Here is a 15,233-nt window from a genome sequence, read left to right as displayed (position 1 = left end):
TTATTGCCCAAAAGTAGAGGATAAAGGTGAGAGGGAGAGTGGCTAGTTTCTACGCCCTGTGCACTGGGGTCCAAGGCATGACCTCTCTTGCCCATCTCCACCCTGCCTCTCCTTCCCCGAGTGGCCCTGACAGGCCCCCACCTATCACTTGTTTTCTGGAGAACTGATTTTTATCCCAGAGAGAAGGAGGGAGGGAGGCAATGAGGTGGATGAGCAAGAGGCAGATAGAGACCAGAGGAGGTCAGCCTAGTGGGGTTAGCAAAGAGCCTTCCTTACACTTGCCTTAAGGTGGCCCTAGCCGGGGCTCCAGGAAGTTTGAACTGTGGATTGGACTCATTAGGCAGGGCCAGGAGGATTGCTGGGGAGGGCTTGTAGGCTGGCTCCTGCAGGGCACAACAGGCTCTCTTTGGGAGGGGAGATAGTACTGCTGAACCCCAAACCATGGTCTCTCCTCCCCCCTAGATGGAGAGCAAGCAGACCTCCAAGTGCACAATGAGAGTTTCATTTCTTTTCTTTTTTCTTTTTTTTTTTTAAATCAAACAGTGTTGGGGAAGAGGGTTGTAACAATGATACAGAAAACCTGGGTGAGGATGAGGAGGATGATATGATGGAGGAAGGAAGGTGGCAGGGAGGGGGCGAGAATTCAGCCAGTGACTCAGGCTCCCACATCTGTGTGCGAGCAAACAGCTGTAGGTCATGAACTCAGACTCACCCTTACTCCCACCCAGCCCAGTCAGAGTTGTGTGTGCACAAGGACACAGTGCAGGTCTCCAAACACATGTGCAAAGGACTCAAAATCATACCCAAATAACAAGCAGTTGGCATGCACCCCCTCACCCCACCCCCCAGGTGCATCAGTACGCATATGCAGGCTGTCACACAGGCTCACCCCAACATGCCCACATGAGCACATAACACTGTGTCTCAGTTACAAAAGCCCAGACCTCTGAGGACCTGTGCAAGGACAGGTGCATGCCCAGAGCACACAGACACACCCCTCTGCCCTTCTACCCCGGGCACCAGGCACAGGCATTTCCTGACTCCAGGCAGCAGTCTGGGCTGGAGCCTAGAGACGGGTGGCGTTGTGGTGATTGGGCATCGCGAGGCGGGGGGAGGGTGTGGCAGGGGGCAGCTCCTCCAGGAAGACCCTGGCAGGCAGCGGGGGTGAGCGGGGCTCGGGCCTGGCACAGCACAAGGTAGCGCGGGTGATGAGGTGGTCCAGGGGCTGCAGGGAGTGCATCCAGCGGGGCAGGAAGTCCCATGTCTGCAGCCACTTGGGCAGGTGCCCGGGGCTGCGACTCTGCAGCATGCTGACAAGTACCACGAAGGCCAGCAGGGCCCCAGAGGGTGTGCCCACACCTACCATGGCCTGCCAGCCTGCCATGGAGATGCCAAACACCAGCGACGGCAGCAGCAGGAAGCACAGGAGGAGGTAGAGGACGGCGAACCAGCGGTACTTGGCAGTGCGTTTGCCCAGCGCCTTGGCCATGCGGATGGGCAGGCGCGTGCAGGGCACTGGGTACCACAGCAGGATGCCTGAGATGTTGAAGAAGAAGTGGCAGAGGGCAATCTGCAGGGGAGAGGGTGGAGGGGTGGAGGTGGGCAGGGGCGCCAGCTCCTGAGTCAGGATAGATAGCAGTGGCCCTACAGGGTCTGGGCAGCAGGAAAGTCAGCACTTAGGGCTGACATTCCCCCAGTAAAACACTGAAACACTTCTGGACCAGTAGGTAAGTAACTGCCGCCCTGAACTCCCCACATTTCCCCCACTGATCTCCCTCTCAGGAATTCCCCAGCAGATCCTGTCCAGATCCAGTAGCTAAAAGATTCACATCAGTTTCTGGCTTAGGAGCTCTGGCCTTCTGAGTGGGCAACATCCTGGCTTATCAGTTACTCCTTTGCTCCTAGAACAGCAACCCCTTTGCTGTCTGCCCCCCCAGTCCTTGATCCCCCAAACTGAGCCAGCACCCCTTCCTCAGAGTACAAATCCCTCTCCCTCTTGTTTGATTGGTGTGGCTCTCAGTAATGTCTCTCCCCTGTTAAACACTAAGGTCTTGAGGGCAGCACCAGGTATACTTTGTCCGTATGGTTCCCATAGAGTCTGGCATAGCAGGTGGCCCGTAGTAGGCAGTCAAAAACTAATTTGTATGTGTTGTCCTACGTTGGGTCAGGCTCCAGGCACCAGTCCTAGCCCTGTCCCGCCTCTGGCAGGGTTACTCTCCCAAGCGCACCTGGAAAGCACTGGACAGCTTCTCCCGGGGGCTGGCCAGTGCAGCCAGGATGGCCGTGGTGGTGGTGCCGATGTTGGCGCCCAGTGTGAGTGGGTAGGCACGCTCAAGGCTGATCACACCCAGGCCTGGGGGTAGAGGAGAGGACATGGTCTCCCCAGCTCCTTCCTTCAGCCCTTTTCCTGTCAGCCCTGCCCCACCTGATCCTGCCTCGGCGTGGGGACTTACCGATGAGTGGGGTGATGGCCGAGGTGAATACAGAACTGCTTTGGACAACGAAGGTCATGCCAGCGCCCACCACCATGGCAAAGTAGCCTGTGGCCCAGGTGAAGGGGGTGGGAAAGTCTGCGAGCAAACGGTCCCAGCAGGGTCAGTGGGAGGGCATTGGGAGGGGGCGGGGACTTTCCTTTGGGAGGAGGAATCCATGTCAGCTTCCAAGTGGGACCTTGTCAGTCCCCTGCTCGACTGCGGTGGCTTTTCCTGGTCCTCTTGGATCTTGGATTAAAGGCCCTTCTCAGCCTGCTTCTATCATGCTTTTGCTCCCTTGTTCCCTCTACCTGGGACATCCTCCTCACTCCTAAATATTCATCCTCGGGACTCAGCGTGGATATCACTGCCACTGGAAAGCTCTCCCTGACCCCAGCCCCTGGGCAGACGTTGCTTCTCCCTCCTCTGAGCTCCCATAGATCCATGGATGCCCCTTATTCCAGCGTTTGTCATGCTGCCTTTGCCAGTGCCAGGCAGTGTCCCAAAAGCTCAAAATGAGGCTTAAATGGAAGTCAGATGGTATCACTGCCCTGCCCAAACCCCCAAGTGCCCCTATTACCCTGGATAAAGTCTAGGCTCTGAGTGCAGCCTGGGACCTGCTCTGTCCCTGTTACCTCGCTGACCTCTCCCTACCTCTCTCCACCTCACTGAGCTCCCACCACACTGCTGGCCACCTTTTTGTGCCACAGTCCTGCCCAGCTGAGTCCTGCCTTGGAGCCTTTGCACTTTCGGGTAGGTTCCCTCCACCCGAAAAGCTCTTCAGCCACATCTGACTGCTCCACATTTAGGTCCTTGCTCAAATGTCACCTCTGCACAGAAGCCACTGACCACCCATCAAAAGCAGCCTCTTCCATATTCTATTTGCTGTGTTTTGCTTTCTCCTTGGCAGTTACTGCTCTGTCTAAATTTATCCCCCCTCAATCACTTATTTATTGCTTGTCTCTCCCTCTGGGCTGTGAGTCCCCTGAGGGCAGGAGCCATCTCTGTGTGGCTCACCTCTGTATCCCTGGCACCACGCCATGCTTGGCATACAGTAGGGGCTTAATGACTATTAATTGAATCCAACAATGGCCTCTGAGAATCTCTTTGGAGCCACCTGCTAGAATGGAACCACAGCCGGAAGCAGCCACAGATCCCCAGCTGTCAGCACCTCAGGGGCCTCAAAAATCACCTCGTCCAATCTCTTCTGTGTTCACATGGGGAAACTGAGGCTCAGAGATGGTAGGGCTTTACCCAGATCACACACCAAGGCAGTGGCAGGACTCAGCAAGATCCAGAAGGGCCCATCCTGGGGCCTGCCCACCCACTGCTCGAGGCTCACCGGTGTTGATAACCGTCTGAATGACCTTGGCCACCTGGCCCTTGAGCAGAGAGTTGAGCATCTTGACGAGGAGGATGAGGCAGGTGCACAGGAGCACCAGGGAGCCAGCCAGCAGGATGAGCCCCACAGCCAGGTCAGGCAGCCCTGTGTCCACGAAAATGTGGCTGCCTGCGGGAGGGTGGTGGTAGTGGTATCAAGCTTCTGAGAGCTGACTCCCTCAATCCAGCTCCTAGCCCCCAACCTTTGCCACCCTCTTGGGCTCAGAGCCAAAGGCCTTGCCTCATGTCTCTTCAACCTCTAGAGCAGGTTGAACCTCCAGACCAAAGCCCAAGAGCTGGGCTGGCTGACAGCTGTCCTTCTGGGGCTGGAAGCAGCAGTGGCCAGGTGGGAGATGGCCCTGCCTCTGCCAGACTCTGCCCTGCCATGCCAGACATCTCCCACACTGCAGGTACTCACATTTCTCCATGGTGGCATTTCCGAGCATCCGGCTGGTGCTGGCCTCTGCCCTGGGCCTGCGGGAGGGAACCTAGATTAAGAGGAGAGTGACTTAGAGAATTCAGGAAAATGCAGCCTGGGATGGGGGCTAAGGTAGGGGTTAGGGAGAGATGGGGGATGGAGGGGATACAGATGGTCCTCTTTTTTTTTTTTTTTTTTTTTTTTTTTTGCGGTACGCAGGCCTCTCACTGCTGTGGCCTCTCCCGTTGTGGAGCACAGGCTCCGGATGCGCAGGCTCAGCGGCCATGGCTCACGGGCCCAGCTGCTCCATGGCATGTGGGATCTTCCCGGACCGGGGCACGAACCTGTGTCCCCTGCATCGGCAGGCAGAGTCTCAACCACTGTGCCACCAGGGAAGCCCCAGATGGTCCTCTTGACTACATGCCCTTGAATGCTTTGCTTGCCCTCTCTGAGTCTGTTTCCTCCAATGATGAAATGGAGTTGAAAATATCTGCCACAGGAGAATCTGGCTGTAGTCGGCCCTCAGAATATTCAGCCCCATCAACCCACTGATCTGGCTCTCACGGGGGCCCGCAGGGGCCTCCTGATCTGATGGTGTCTTGTCCATGTTTTCTTCTACCTCTCCTTGGCATTGGAGGCTGCTGACCATGGCCCACTTCTTCTGAAAACTCTCCCTTCCCCATCTTTTATTATCAATCCCTGTCTCAGGGCCTCCTCTTCACCAGCATCCTTGCCCTGTCCTCTCCCCTCAGGCACGTAGCCCACGTTCTGTTTTCCTCTTGCTCACTTCCTTATCTGGAGGGGGTGGGGCAGAGGGCCCAGGACCAACATCTCTTCCCTCCCCCACCTACTATCGGTGAAGAGGGGGTTCCTGGAGAGGGCCCTTAAATCAGAAGGCCCAGGACCAAGCAGGTAGCCTAAGTGAGGGGCTCAGCCTTGCGTGGGGGTGGCGGGGAGTGTCCTGGGCCTAAAGGGGCAGCAGCTACTCAGCTCCAGGCCACTGTCACTGTCCAGGGATTTAGCCCAGCTTAGCCAAAGGGCCTGATTCTACAAGAGAAACCACAACTCTGAAGGTTTAGATAAAATCTCCCAATCTGTAAATGTTGGCAACCGCTTTAAGACATACTTTACAATTCTGTGAAGGCCAGTCTGGCCAGTCTGGAACCACTCATTCGTAGCCTTCTTGGGTTAAGGAGTTTTTTCCTTTTCCTTGGCACAGCTTGTGGGATCTCAGTTCCTCGACCAGGGATCGAACCCAGGCCCCTAGCAGTGAAAGCGCGGAGTCCTAGCCACTGGACTGCCAGGGAATTCCCTAAGGAGTTCTTTTTAAAAATGCAACCTGGGCTCCTTACCTTTCCCCCAGGGTCCCATCAGTGAAAGTAGAGAGCGGGCCAGCCTTGGCTAGGAAGAAGCCATGTCACAAAGGAGGACTTGAGCCGCAGAAAGGGGCCCTTACTCCTTGGGCCCCAGGCAAAATGAAAGAGTCACAGCTTCTCCCCGTCACCACCATCTGCCTCCTCTGGGAGCTGATATGGACCCTGGTCCCGTTCCCCCTGTGGGGTCTCCATCTCACATCCCTCTGACCTTCCTGGGTGCTGAGGGTAAGGGCTCAGGTGTGGTGCTGGCACTTGGATTTACAGCTCCTTTATGTTTTATTCTAATCTGTGTCATTTAAAAAAAAATGTGTGTTAGAGATAAGAACCATTTATGGCACCTGACTTTAAATCGGGGTTTATTTTAATGGCATGTACTCCCTTGAGGGGGGGCAGCGTGCTCCTCTGTGTACCCAGTTGGCCATACCAGGGCCCTGGGGCATCCTCAAGCCTGGGCCAAAATTGCAGGCCGAGAAACCAGGAGAAAATAGTCTCTGATGGGCTTGATTGGAAAAGCCGGCTGGGAAAGTGGTGGTAACTGGGAGACAGTCGGGTGTTTGCTGTCTGGCAGATCTGAGTTCAAATCCTGCTTTTATCTCAGCTACCTTGTGCAAGTCATGCCGCCTCACTGAGCCTGTTTTCTCTAAAGCAGGAAAAGTAAAGAGCTGTTGCAAAGGTTACAGGAGGAAATATGTGTGAAGCACTCACGACAGGGCTTAGATCATGACAAGCCTTCGATAAATTGTGCCTCCAAATAAGGATTAGACCCCCTCCTTCCCTGGGCCTATCTAGTATCACATGGTGTGTGGGTACAGGTTGACTTCCTAGGTCAGGGTCAATGGCTCCTGCAGACATGCCTGAAGATCCTGGCCCTGCTGGGAAGGAACTTGGTGGACCATCCTGCACTGCACTGGGTCTAGGGGTCTCTTGGGGGAGGGTTCTCTGGGACCTGGGGAGGCTGGAAGAGGAGGAGAGGAGCTCCACTGGGGTCCCACTCAGTGCTGACAATGTCGGGGCAGGGCAAGGCTGGAGGCTAAGACTTCTGAGGTTTGGAAACTTGACCTTCCTGCCTGGGGTTATGTGGCCCTGGCTGAGCTCAAAGGGCCAGTCCAGAGACCCTAAAGCGCAAGAGAGGAGTGTGGAGGCAGCAAGAGTGGCAGAGAGGGTGTCAACTGCATTGCCAGGTTGGGTGGGCAGAGACGGGAGGGGAAGGAGCAGGCCCTGGGGTTTCCCTGGCCAGCAGAGGGGAAGGTGGGAGCTCCAGCCTAGATAAAGAGCTGCCAGGCCCAGGGTCTGGGGCATAGCCCCAGGATATGCCCATTCCTCCTGGGCCTGGGGTAGGTGGAGGTGGAGGAGAGGGAGGGGCATGTGGAGGGGGTGCCTTAGCCCTGGGCTCAACCCCAGCTGAGCACTCCCTGCTGTGTGACACTGGACAAAACAGGTAACCTCTCTAAGCCTCAGTTTCTTTGTCTGAAGCATGAGGTCCATAATGCTGCCCACATCTCCCCAGGGGCTAGTTGTGAGGAATCTGGGAAGAAAGAGTTTGGGATTTATGTGCTTGCAGAGACAACCCAAATTCAGGAGACACCTCTGGGAACTGAAGCATATGATTAAGCTCACAGAGGAATGTGGGCTCCAAGAATCCTTCCCCTGGGGAAAACCGTGCAGGATGTGGGTGGGTGTGCGCAGTAGTCTCCCCTCCAGGAGAAGAGGTGTTTTAGGGTCCTTGCTTTTCTGGAAGCAGAGCGTGAGTGCTCTGCTAGCAGCGCCATCTGGTGGCAAAGAGGAGAGTTGATATTTACGGCCACACCTACCATCCCTGGAGGTTCTCAAGTGGCTGTGGTCACCTGGAGGCATTCACGCCTGATAGGCAGAGTGGGAAATGGACACATATGGTGGGATATACATCTGGAAGGGACAGCGAAATGGAGAGTCAAGAGTGTGGGCTCCAGATTCCACCAGGATTTTTGTCCTACCTCAATCACATAGACTTGGACAAGCCTGTCTGAACCTGTTTAAAATGGGGTTGTGACAATCCCTGCCTCCCAGGATGCAGGTCCTCAGAAGAAGCTGGTTTAAACCAGGTATGTAGGGTTGACAATCCACACTGTGACCACACAAGAAGGTAATTCCCAGGACAGTGTCAGGACCCTGGAACATCAAGAATTGTTAGGATGCTAACAAACACTGCCTCTGGTTTTTCTTTCACCATCTGGAAAACCCCAGACTGTCAGTCACATAGGTGCCCTGGAGGCTGGCTTAGGCGAGGTTGGGCCTAGCTTGGTGAAAGCTGGAAGCAATGAGAACAGGTTGGAAGGGGCCACAGGAGACTCGGTGGCCAGAGGAAAAACGTGAGTCTTCAGTGCAGGAGCTGCCAGTGCGCGTGGCTGAGTGAGCCACTTTCCAAAGGGGACTGTCCCAGAGAGAGGGCCAGAACAGGGAGCTCACATCCCAGCCCCAGCTACTCTCCAAGCCAAGGAAATCCAGTCTGGACCCTGCTCTCAAGGGAAGGTTTCCCGGGAGAGCTGGGACGAGAAAACAGTGCTCAGGCGAGTGGTAGCAGGCGCAGCGGAGGAACCAGTGAGGACAGCCCCGGCCCAGTGAACTTGGGTGGGTTGCTTCCAGTCCCTTGGCCTCAGGACCAGCATCACTGAGGATTCCATTGGGTGAGAGCTACATTTGCCGGTGCATCCTTCAAGGGGAGACCAGGTGAATGCAGCTGCAGGCAGGCAGCAGGGATTTCAGAGGACTCGAGGATCGCCACGGCTGAGGAGCTCCCTTCCACAGCTTGCTTTCTGTGAAGTTCAAAGTGTGTGACTTTGGTCTCTTTCAGGTTTTGCTGTGAAGCAGATGGGATCTTGGCCATTCAGAGAGCTTGGAGAGGGCCCAGACTGCTCATGAGAAGGGGAGATGTGTTAGAGGGGTCACAAAGCCAGCGTGAAAGCTGTCTGCATGGGCTTTTTGATGTCAAACTGCCTTGAACACTCAGAAGGACTGAGCTGGAGCTGTGTGCCACTCAGATGCAAAGGAACCTCGCAGGGCCAGTTGAAAGAATGTTCTCTGTTCACACTGGGATAAAGTATGGGAACATCAAGTAGCAAGTGAAGAGGGTGTGCTGGGCTTCCGGTTTCCTTGTCTTTCATTCTAAATGGTGTTACTTCTTGTATGTCATAATCAAGAGGGAGCAAATACTGTGGATTATGGTTTTGATGAAGCATTTTCCTTTTTATGGCTGAGTGAGAAAGTGTGCTAATAGTTAGCTTCCATGTTAGCCTGGTGTAATGGCTGGTCCACAAGTGTCCAGCTGATCCAAACGGAGCCTCATTCCAGGCATTAGAAGCCAGAAAGCAGCAGGAAGAGTACAGCAGGACAAGGGGACACCGGCCTGTGGGAGTCTCCAGGGGAAGGAGCCCAATATCAGTACAAGTGGCTGTTGTGTCTCCAGTGAGGTGTCCATGGCCCACTTGTCCTGCTCCTGGACCAGTTTCCTGTTGGTCCTATTTTTCCCAGGCACCCTTATAGCACTCTCTCCCCGCCCACCTCCGCACATTACCTGGGCCCCCAAACACGGCAGAAGTGAGACATTAACCCCCCTGGCCCCCAGGGGAAGAGAGAGCCCTAGATTGCAAGACCTGCGCTTGGGGCCCTGAAGCGGTAGGACAAGCTCTGGAGAGTTTCTTAGCCCCTTGGAGCCAATTTCTCTACCCATGAAACCACAAGGTTGAGCCATATCAGTGGTTCTTCAACTTGAGCGTGGAACAGCCCTAGAGGGCTTGTTGAAATGTAGGCTGCTGGGCTCCACCTGTTTTTTTCTGATTTAGTGGGTCTAGGAGAGGGCCGGATAGTTTGCATCTCTAATGGGTTCCCAGGTGGTATGTGTGCCACTGGTCCACACTTTGAGAACCAATCTCTGGGCTAGATCGATGACATGCTAACTCTAATTGATTGGCAATGGCTGCCTGAAGCTGGTGTGAGGCTGGCAGGGTGTAGCAACATCTGCCATAGGCACAGTATCACCGCAAAAGTGCCCCATATTTGTCCTCCCAGGGTAAATGATCCCCTAGGTCTACATAGAGCTTTTGAACAGACGACACTGGCAGTCAGCTGTCTGAAGAAGGAGTCTTCTCACTGAAGCCAGACCTGGGACTCACCTCCATGGGGTTTGGGTGGCACCAGATCCGGATGAGACTGTGATTTCTCAGGGACTCATCCCCCGTGGCAATGCTGGTAATCACGGACTTGTCCAGCTGTGGGTAAGGTGTGGGAGGGGGGAGTGAGGGTGGGGTCCTACAGTCCCCCAGCCCCCACCCCATGACAGCCCTGCCTCCACCTGAATGATGAGCTTAGTGAAGGGCTCTGTGATGATCTTGAGCAGGTCAGGGGCATCGCGGCCGCCGCGGATGTTGAAGGAGGCCACCACAAGTCGAGTGATGTGGTGCAGGTACCCGGTGGCAGCCTCCAGGGGTAGCAGGACCAGAACTGACAGCCAGTTAAAGCAGTCGTGCACTGTGGCCCCCGCGAAGGCCCTGGGCAGGGAGGCCACGTTGCAGTGCAGGCTGGAGCCAGGATGCACTCAGACTGGGGGCTCCTGGCGTCTGGGACCACCCTCCCCCGACAAGGACAGGCCCCTCACTGCTCCACCCCCTCACCGCCGGAAGTCAGTCCTGTCCCCCGCCTGCATCAGGGCCACGATGGTGTTGGTGACGGAGGTGCCGATGTTGGAGCCCATGATGATGGGGATGGCAGAGCTTACCTCCAGCACTGGTAGAAGAGGGCGCCTCTTAACTAACTGGATAAGGGCCACCCAGCTCCTGCCCCACAACCTCTCCTGTCAGACCCACTGCCCTCATCCCAGCCCCCAGCAGGCATTCCTGCCATGCTGCTGACTCCGCTCAGCCTCAGCACCACAGGTACATGGGGGCACATGCTGTGTGTTTACATGTGTGCATACATGTGAACTGATGTTCACATATGTGTACTGCACCTGTGTATATGTGAACGAGTGTGTGGGTGCATGTCCACGAGGGCATGGGTCCTAAATTCAAATGTGTCTCTGTGCTTGTGTGTGTACATGTGTACACAAGTGTGATGTCACTTTCATGCATCAGCTTGGCTAGTACCCAGTTATTCAGTCCAACACTAACCTAGATGTTGCTGTGAAGGTGTTTTGCGGATGGATTTGCCTCAACCATCAATTGACCTTGAGAAAAGATTAACCTCAATAATCTGGGTGGGCCTCATCTCATGAGATTAAAGGCCCTAAGAGCAAAACTGAGGCTTCCCTGGGGAAGAAGAAATTCCACCTATGCACTGCAGTATTGGCTTCTGCCCAAGAGGCCCAGCCTGCCTCACAATCACGTAAGCCAATTCTTTGCAATAAATTATAGATCTCTATATATCTCAAGCAGGTTCTGTTTCTCTAATTCCTCTGGTTCTGTTCCCTTGATGGATGGAATGAGCGACTGTGTGGCGACATGAAGGTGAGCCTTCCTGAGGCTGTACTCCCTAGTTGCCACCCTTCCCAGCTCCTGGGGCGCCCCTCCTGGCTGAGACTCCAGGCCATGCTTTGGAGAACAGAGTGGGAGACACCAGAGCTGCCCATTGCCCGCGGTCCCTGCCCCGACTCCTGCTCTTCCCACCCCAGCCGCGCGTCCAGCATCCCAGCCCCCAACTCCTTCCCTGGCCCTGGTGGGCTTACTCACAGCCGGAGGAGACCATGCTGACTACGATGGATGTGGAGGTGCTGGAGCTCTGCACCAGCACGGTCACGAGGATCCCCACCACCAGCGCCGCCACCGGGTTGGACAGGATGGCATTGTCCTTAAAGATGTCGCCAGCCACCTTCCCTGGGGAGCATGAGCCAGCGTTGTCCGAGACCCTTCAAAACCCTTCCCTGGTCCCCTCCCCTCCGCCCTACCTCTCCCCTGAGGCTTCCCTGGGGAAGGAGAAATTCCACCTGTGCACTGCAGTATTGGCTTCTGCCCAAGAGGCCCAGCGTGCTTCACAATCACGTAAGCCAATTCCTTGCAATAAATCATAGATCTCTATATATCTCCTGCAGGTTCTGTTTCTATAATTCCTCTGGTTCTGTTCCCCTACCTCCGGCCAGCTGGAAGGCTGAGCTGAGCACGTCCAGGGAGCAGACGAAGAGGTAGAGGAAGACGAGGATCAGTGGTACCTTGAGGAGCGTCAAGCCAGCCCGGCACAGCTTCTGGGCCAACCCAGGCTCTGGAGAGAGGCCAGTCATGAGCACAGTGGCTGGAGGGCTCTGCCAGTGACTGCCGACACCCCTGCCACCCCGACCCAGGCCCACCTGGCTTCTGCTCATCCTCCTGGGCCAGCTTGGCAGGCAGCGGGTCATGGTGCTCCAGAACCTCCCCGTAGGGGCAGCCTTGCTCGGCGAGGGCCACGGGGCCCAGGCTGGGGAAGGCATAGGCTGAGGTCCCTGGAATCCTGTGCAGGACTGGGGAGCGAGGCTGGTCAGGAGTTCCCTGAGGCCCCAGGTCCTGGGGAGGTTGGGAGGGGTGGGCAGAGGGGTGGAGGCCTCCCCACCGGGGCAGGACGTGGGCAACTGAGGGCAAGCAGGGTCCAGGGGTGGGAGCAGCACTCACCCTGTGGGCTGGGCACATAGGTAAACGCCGCCCCACACGTCATGTGCCCCCCACAGACTGAGAGTGGGGAGACAGCCCGGCCCTCCAGCCTCTCTCCGTAGGACATCATCCTGGGTACACACTGTGGGCCCTGCACATCAGGGGCACAGCAACACTGAGTGAGAACTGCTGTGTCCTGGAAACTCATACACACTCACACACCCATCCCTCCACACCCACACCCATACACTCACGTGCTCACTCACACCCATGGTGTGTGATCACAAACATACCTCCAGCGAAGCACACCCTCCAACCCCACACACACACACCCAGAGCTGCACACTCAGGTCTCAACACAGATTTAGGGATTCATTCATTCATTCATTCAGCAAGTATTTATTGAGCATCTACTCTATCTAAGGCACTGAGCTTGATGCTGGGGTACAGCTGGCTAAGTACAGATGCAGCTCCTTCCCCCAGGAAGCTCAAAGTCTAGTGGAGAATCAGATGTCAATGAAATAATCCCTCAAATAGATGGAACATGGCAATGGGAGCAAGTGTTCTAATGACAGATACAGGTGTCACCAGAGTGCCCCTGGGGCACAGGGGTTCATCCTCACAAATGAACTTCTTTCCCCATCCACCCTTACCCCCCAGCAATAAACAAGCACTGATGGGCCTTTCTGCCATGAATGAGGCTCAGACCAGGACTCGTTTAGTTAAGGAGGGCCCCCATCCTGTCCCCAAGTCTGGGAAGCCCTTGACTTGCTTTAGCTGCCCCTGAATTGCCACAGGAGTTCCCGGCTGTTGGGGTGGGAGTGCCCCAGTCTGCTTCAGCACTCCACACTTCACCCCCAACCTTATTCCAAGGACCCTGGCTGTGGGGTTGTGGGGCATGCAGAGCTGAATTCCAAGCCCTAGAAGAGCATGAGTCCGTTTTACTCTGGGGCAGTGAGCCAGGCTGGGCTGGGACTGAGATGTTATAGGGGACAGGAAACAAGAGGCACAGTAAGGACAGAGGTGAGGAGCCTGTTTCCTACTAAGAGTTGGGGATGGGGTTGGGATGTGGGGACCCTGGACTCACCTTGGTGTTCTGTGTTTCAGCTCCTGCTCAGATGCTCAGGGAAGCCCTAGGGGCCTGAGGAGAACCTGGGATCCTCTTCTTTATACCCTCGGGTAAAGGGCAAAGTCCCTGGAACCCTAGCTGCCCTCCCTCTGTTCCCCAACTAACCTCACCCCCCTAGATTCCTCCCGGTTAATTGCTAATCGTCAGCTCTGCAGGGGGAGTCTGTGGACAGGCTCTCCCCTCCCCCACACAGATACTCAGCTAGAACCATGACCCAGACCCAGCAAGGAGGGCACAGATGCATCCCATGCCCCCAGGCAGAGACCCTGATGCCACTCAGGCACCTCGTTCCCAGGGTCCCCAGAGATTCCATGGCTCTGGCCCCTTTCCCTCCTTCTTGGCCTGACAGTACTCTGCAAGGAGTAACACAAACACTCTTCAGCCTTGCCTTGCATCTGAGTGTCTGTGGGTCTCTCTGTGTGTCTTGAGGGGCATTTAGAGGAGAGGGAGTGTGTGATGGAGGAAGCAACAGAAGACAAACCCAGAGAAGCTATGTAGCGCTGAATTGTGGAGGGTCCAAGACCACAGATCCAGGATGTGAGCCTGAGAGAATCTGCCCCTGGCCAGATGGGGCAGGGCCTGGTCTGCATTTTAGAATGGTCCCAGGTGTGTGGGGTTCGGATGTGTCAAAGGGAGTGAGTCTGGAAGCAGAGAGACCGGTTAAAAGGGTGATGAGATGGTCCAGGTGAGAGAGGATGAGGTCTGAATCTAAGTGGGAAGAAGAGGGATGGAGAGGAGAAGATGCATCCCAGGGATACTTGGGCAGGACAATTGGTGTTGGGAGGGTGGGAGGGAGAGGAAATATATCACAGATGGGCTTCTGGATCAGGAAGTTGATGATAACATGAGGTCTGTTGTAGAGTGCCTGAAACCCAGACAGGGGTCTTAGGGAGTCTTTGAGAAGCTCATTTCTATTTACAGGACCTCGGAGCCTGAGTTGGGGCCCATATTCACAGAGAGATGAGAAGGGAGCTTCCCTTCTAAGGGACTAAGATTTTCTCAGATCCAGGAGTGGTGAGTTCCATTCAAGATCTAGCTTGGGCAACTGTCTGAGTGACCTAACATCCATCGGCCCATCCATCCATCCATCCATCCATCCATCCATCCATCCATCCATTCATCCATCCATCCATCCATCCTTCCATCCATCCACCTAGCCAGCCAGCCAGCCAGCCAGCCTTGTGTCTATCCATCCATTTCTAAGCACAGTAGTTGAGTTCCTATTCCATGCTGAGCCAAGATTGCAAGGCCAGCTTCTCTCCTGATCCAAGAAATGGTCCAGTCCCTGAGTCGGCCTGGGATTCTAAGTACTCACCTCCCTGAGCCCTAGTCCCTTCCCTTATAAAATGGCAATGAGCATGAATTTTTCAGTGAGTTGTAGGATTCAATGAGATAAATGACCCATCTCAGTGCCTAGAACAAAGTCCCTCAGCATGTTTGTTCTCTTCATGCCCTCATGCCCTTTTCACTGTCTCCAGGATGGCTGAAGTGTCCCCGCCAAAGAAATGGCCCCATCTCCTCTAGATTCTCAGCCCTGTTTCAGGTCAACAACTCTTGGCTCACCAGCTACTCTGTTTGCTATGGGTCCCCTGAGCTACAAATCTTACTCAACATCTTACACATCTTAGGGCGACACAGACAACAGACTCTGTCGAAGTGGCTAAGAGCAGAGAACAGGCCAGCCTGGGTTTGGATCCCAGCGCCAGCACATTGTGGCCGTGGTAGTTTAGGCCACAGAACCCACAGGGGAGAGAGGGGTTGCGGAGGCGGAGGTGCGGCTGGGATTGGTTTTGAGGAGAGTGACTGTAAGTCCTGGTTTGCCTGGCCAAGTCCAGGTTTATGACCGTTGGCCCAGAGTCCCCTTTCACTCTG

At 55.3% G+C, this 15,233-nt stretch overlaps 1 protein-coding gene across 1 annotated transcript; it reads right to left on the bottom strand.

Annotated features, from left to right (window-relative positions):
• Positions 1 to 537: 537 nt before the first annotated feature.
• Positions 538 to 13,395, bottom strand: SLC34A1 (solute carrier family 34 member 1). Its single transcript, XM_065873158.1, has 13 exons — positions 13,320 to 13,395; positions 12,254 to 12,383; positions 11,956 to 12,105; positions 11,742 to 11,870; positions 11,345 to 11,488; positions 10,292 to 10,403; positions 9,973 to 10,168; positions 9,794 to 9,889; positions 4,270 to 4,339; positions 3,814 to 3,981; positions 2,454 to 2,570; positions 2,229 to 2,353; positions 538 to 1,570 (listed from the first exon to the last, which is right to left on the bottom strand). The coding sequence occupies exons 2-13, from the start codon at positions 12,360 to 12,362 to the stop codon at positions 1,067 to 1,069; spliced, it is 1,920 nt and encodes a 639-aa protein (XP_065729230.1). The 5' UTR covers positions 12,363 to 12,383; positions 13,320 to 13,395; the 3' UTR covers positions 538 to 1,066.
• Between the last annotated feature and the right edge of the window lie 1,838 nt (positions 13,396 to 15,233).

Source organism: Phocoena phocoena, chromosome 3, assembly GCF_963924675.1.
Source record: "Phocoena phocoena chromosome 3, mPhoPho1.1, whole genome shotgun sequence".
Classification (NCBI taxonomy): domain Eukaryota; kingdom Metazoa; phylum Chordata; class Mammalia; order Artiodactyla; family Phocoenidae; genus Phocoena; species Phocoena phocoena.
Note: the sequence above shows the minus strand (reverse complement) of the source record. Positions and strands in the feature narration are given on the sequence as shown.

Excerpts from the sequence above, each read along its gene's own strand:
- SLC34A1 (XM_065873158.1), bottom strand. The coding sequence starts at position 12,362 with ATGATGTCCTACGGAGAGAGGCTGGAGGGCCGGGCTGTCTCCCCACTC. Across the intron at positions 9,890-9,972 it reads TCACTAAGCTCATCATTCAG|CTGGACAAGTCCGTGATTAC; the intron begins GTGGAGGCAGGG and ends CCTTACCCACAG. Across the intron at positions 4,340-9,793 it reads GCCACCCAAACCCCATGGAG|GTTCCCTCCCGCAGGCCCAG; the intron begins GTGAGTCCCAGG and ends CTCTTAATCTAG.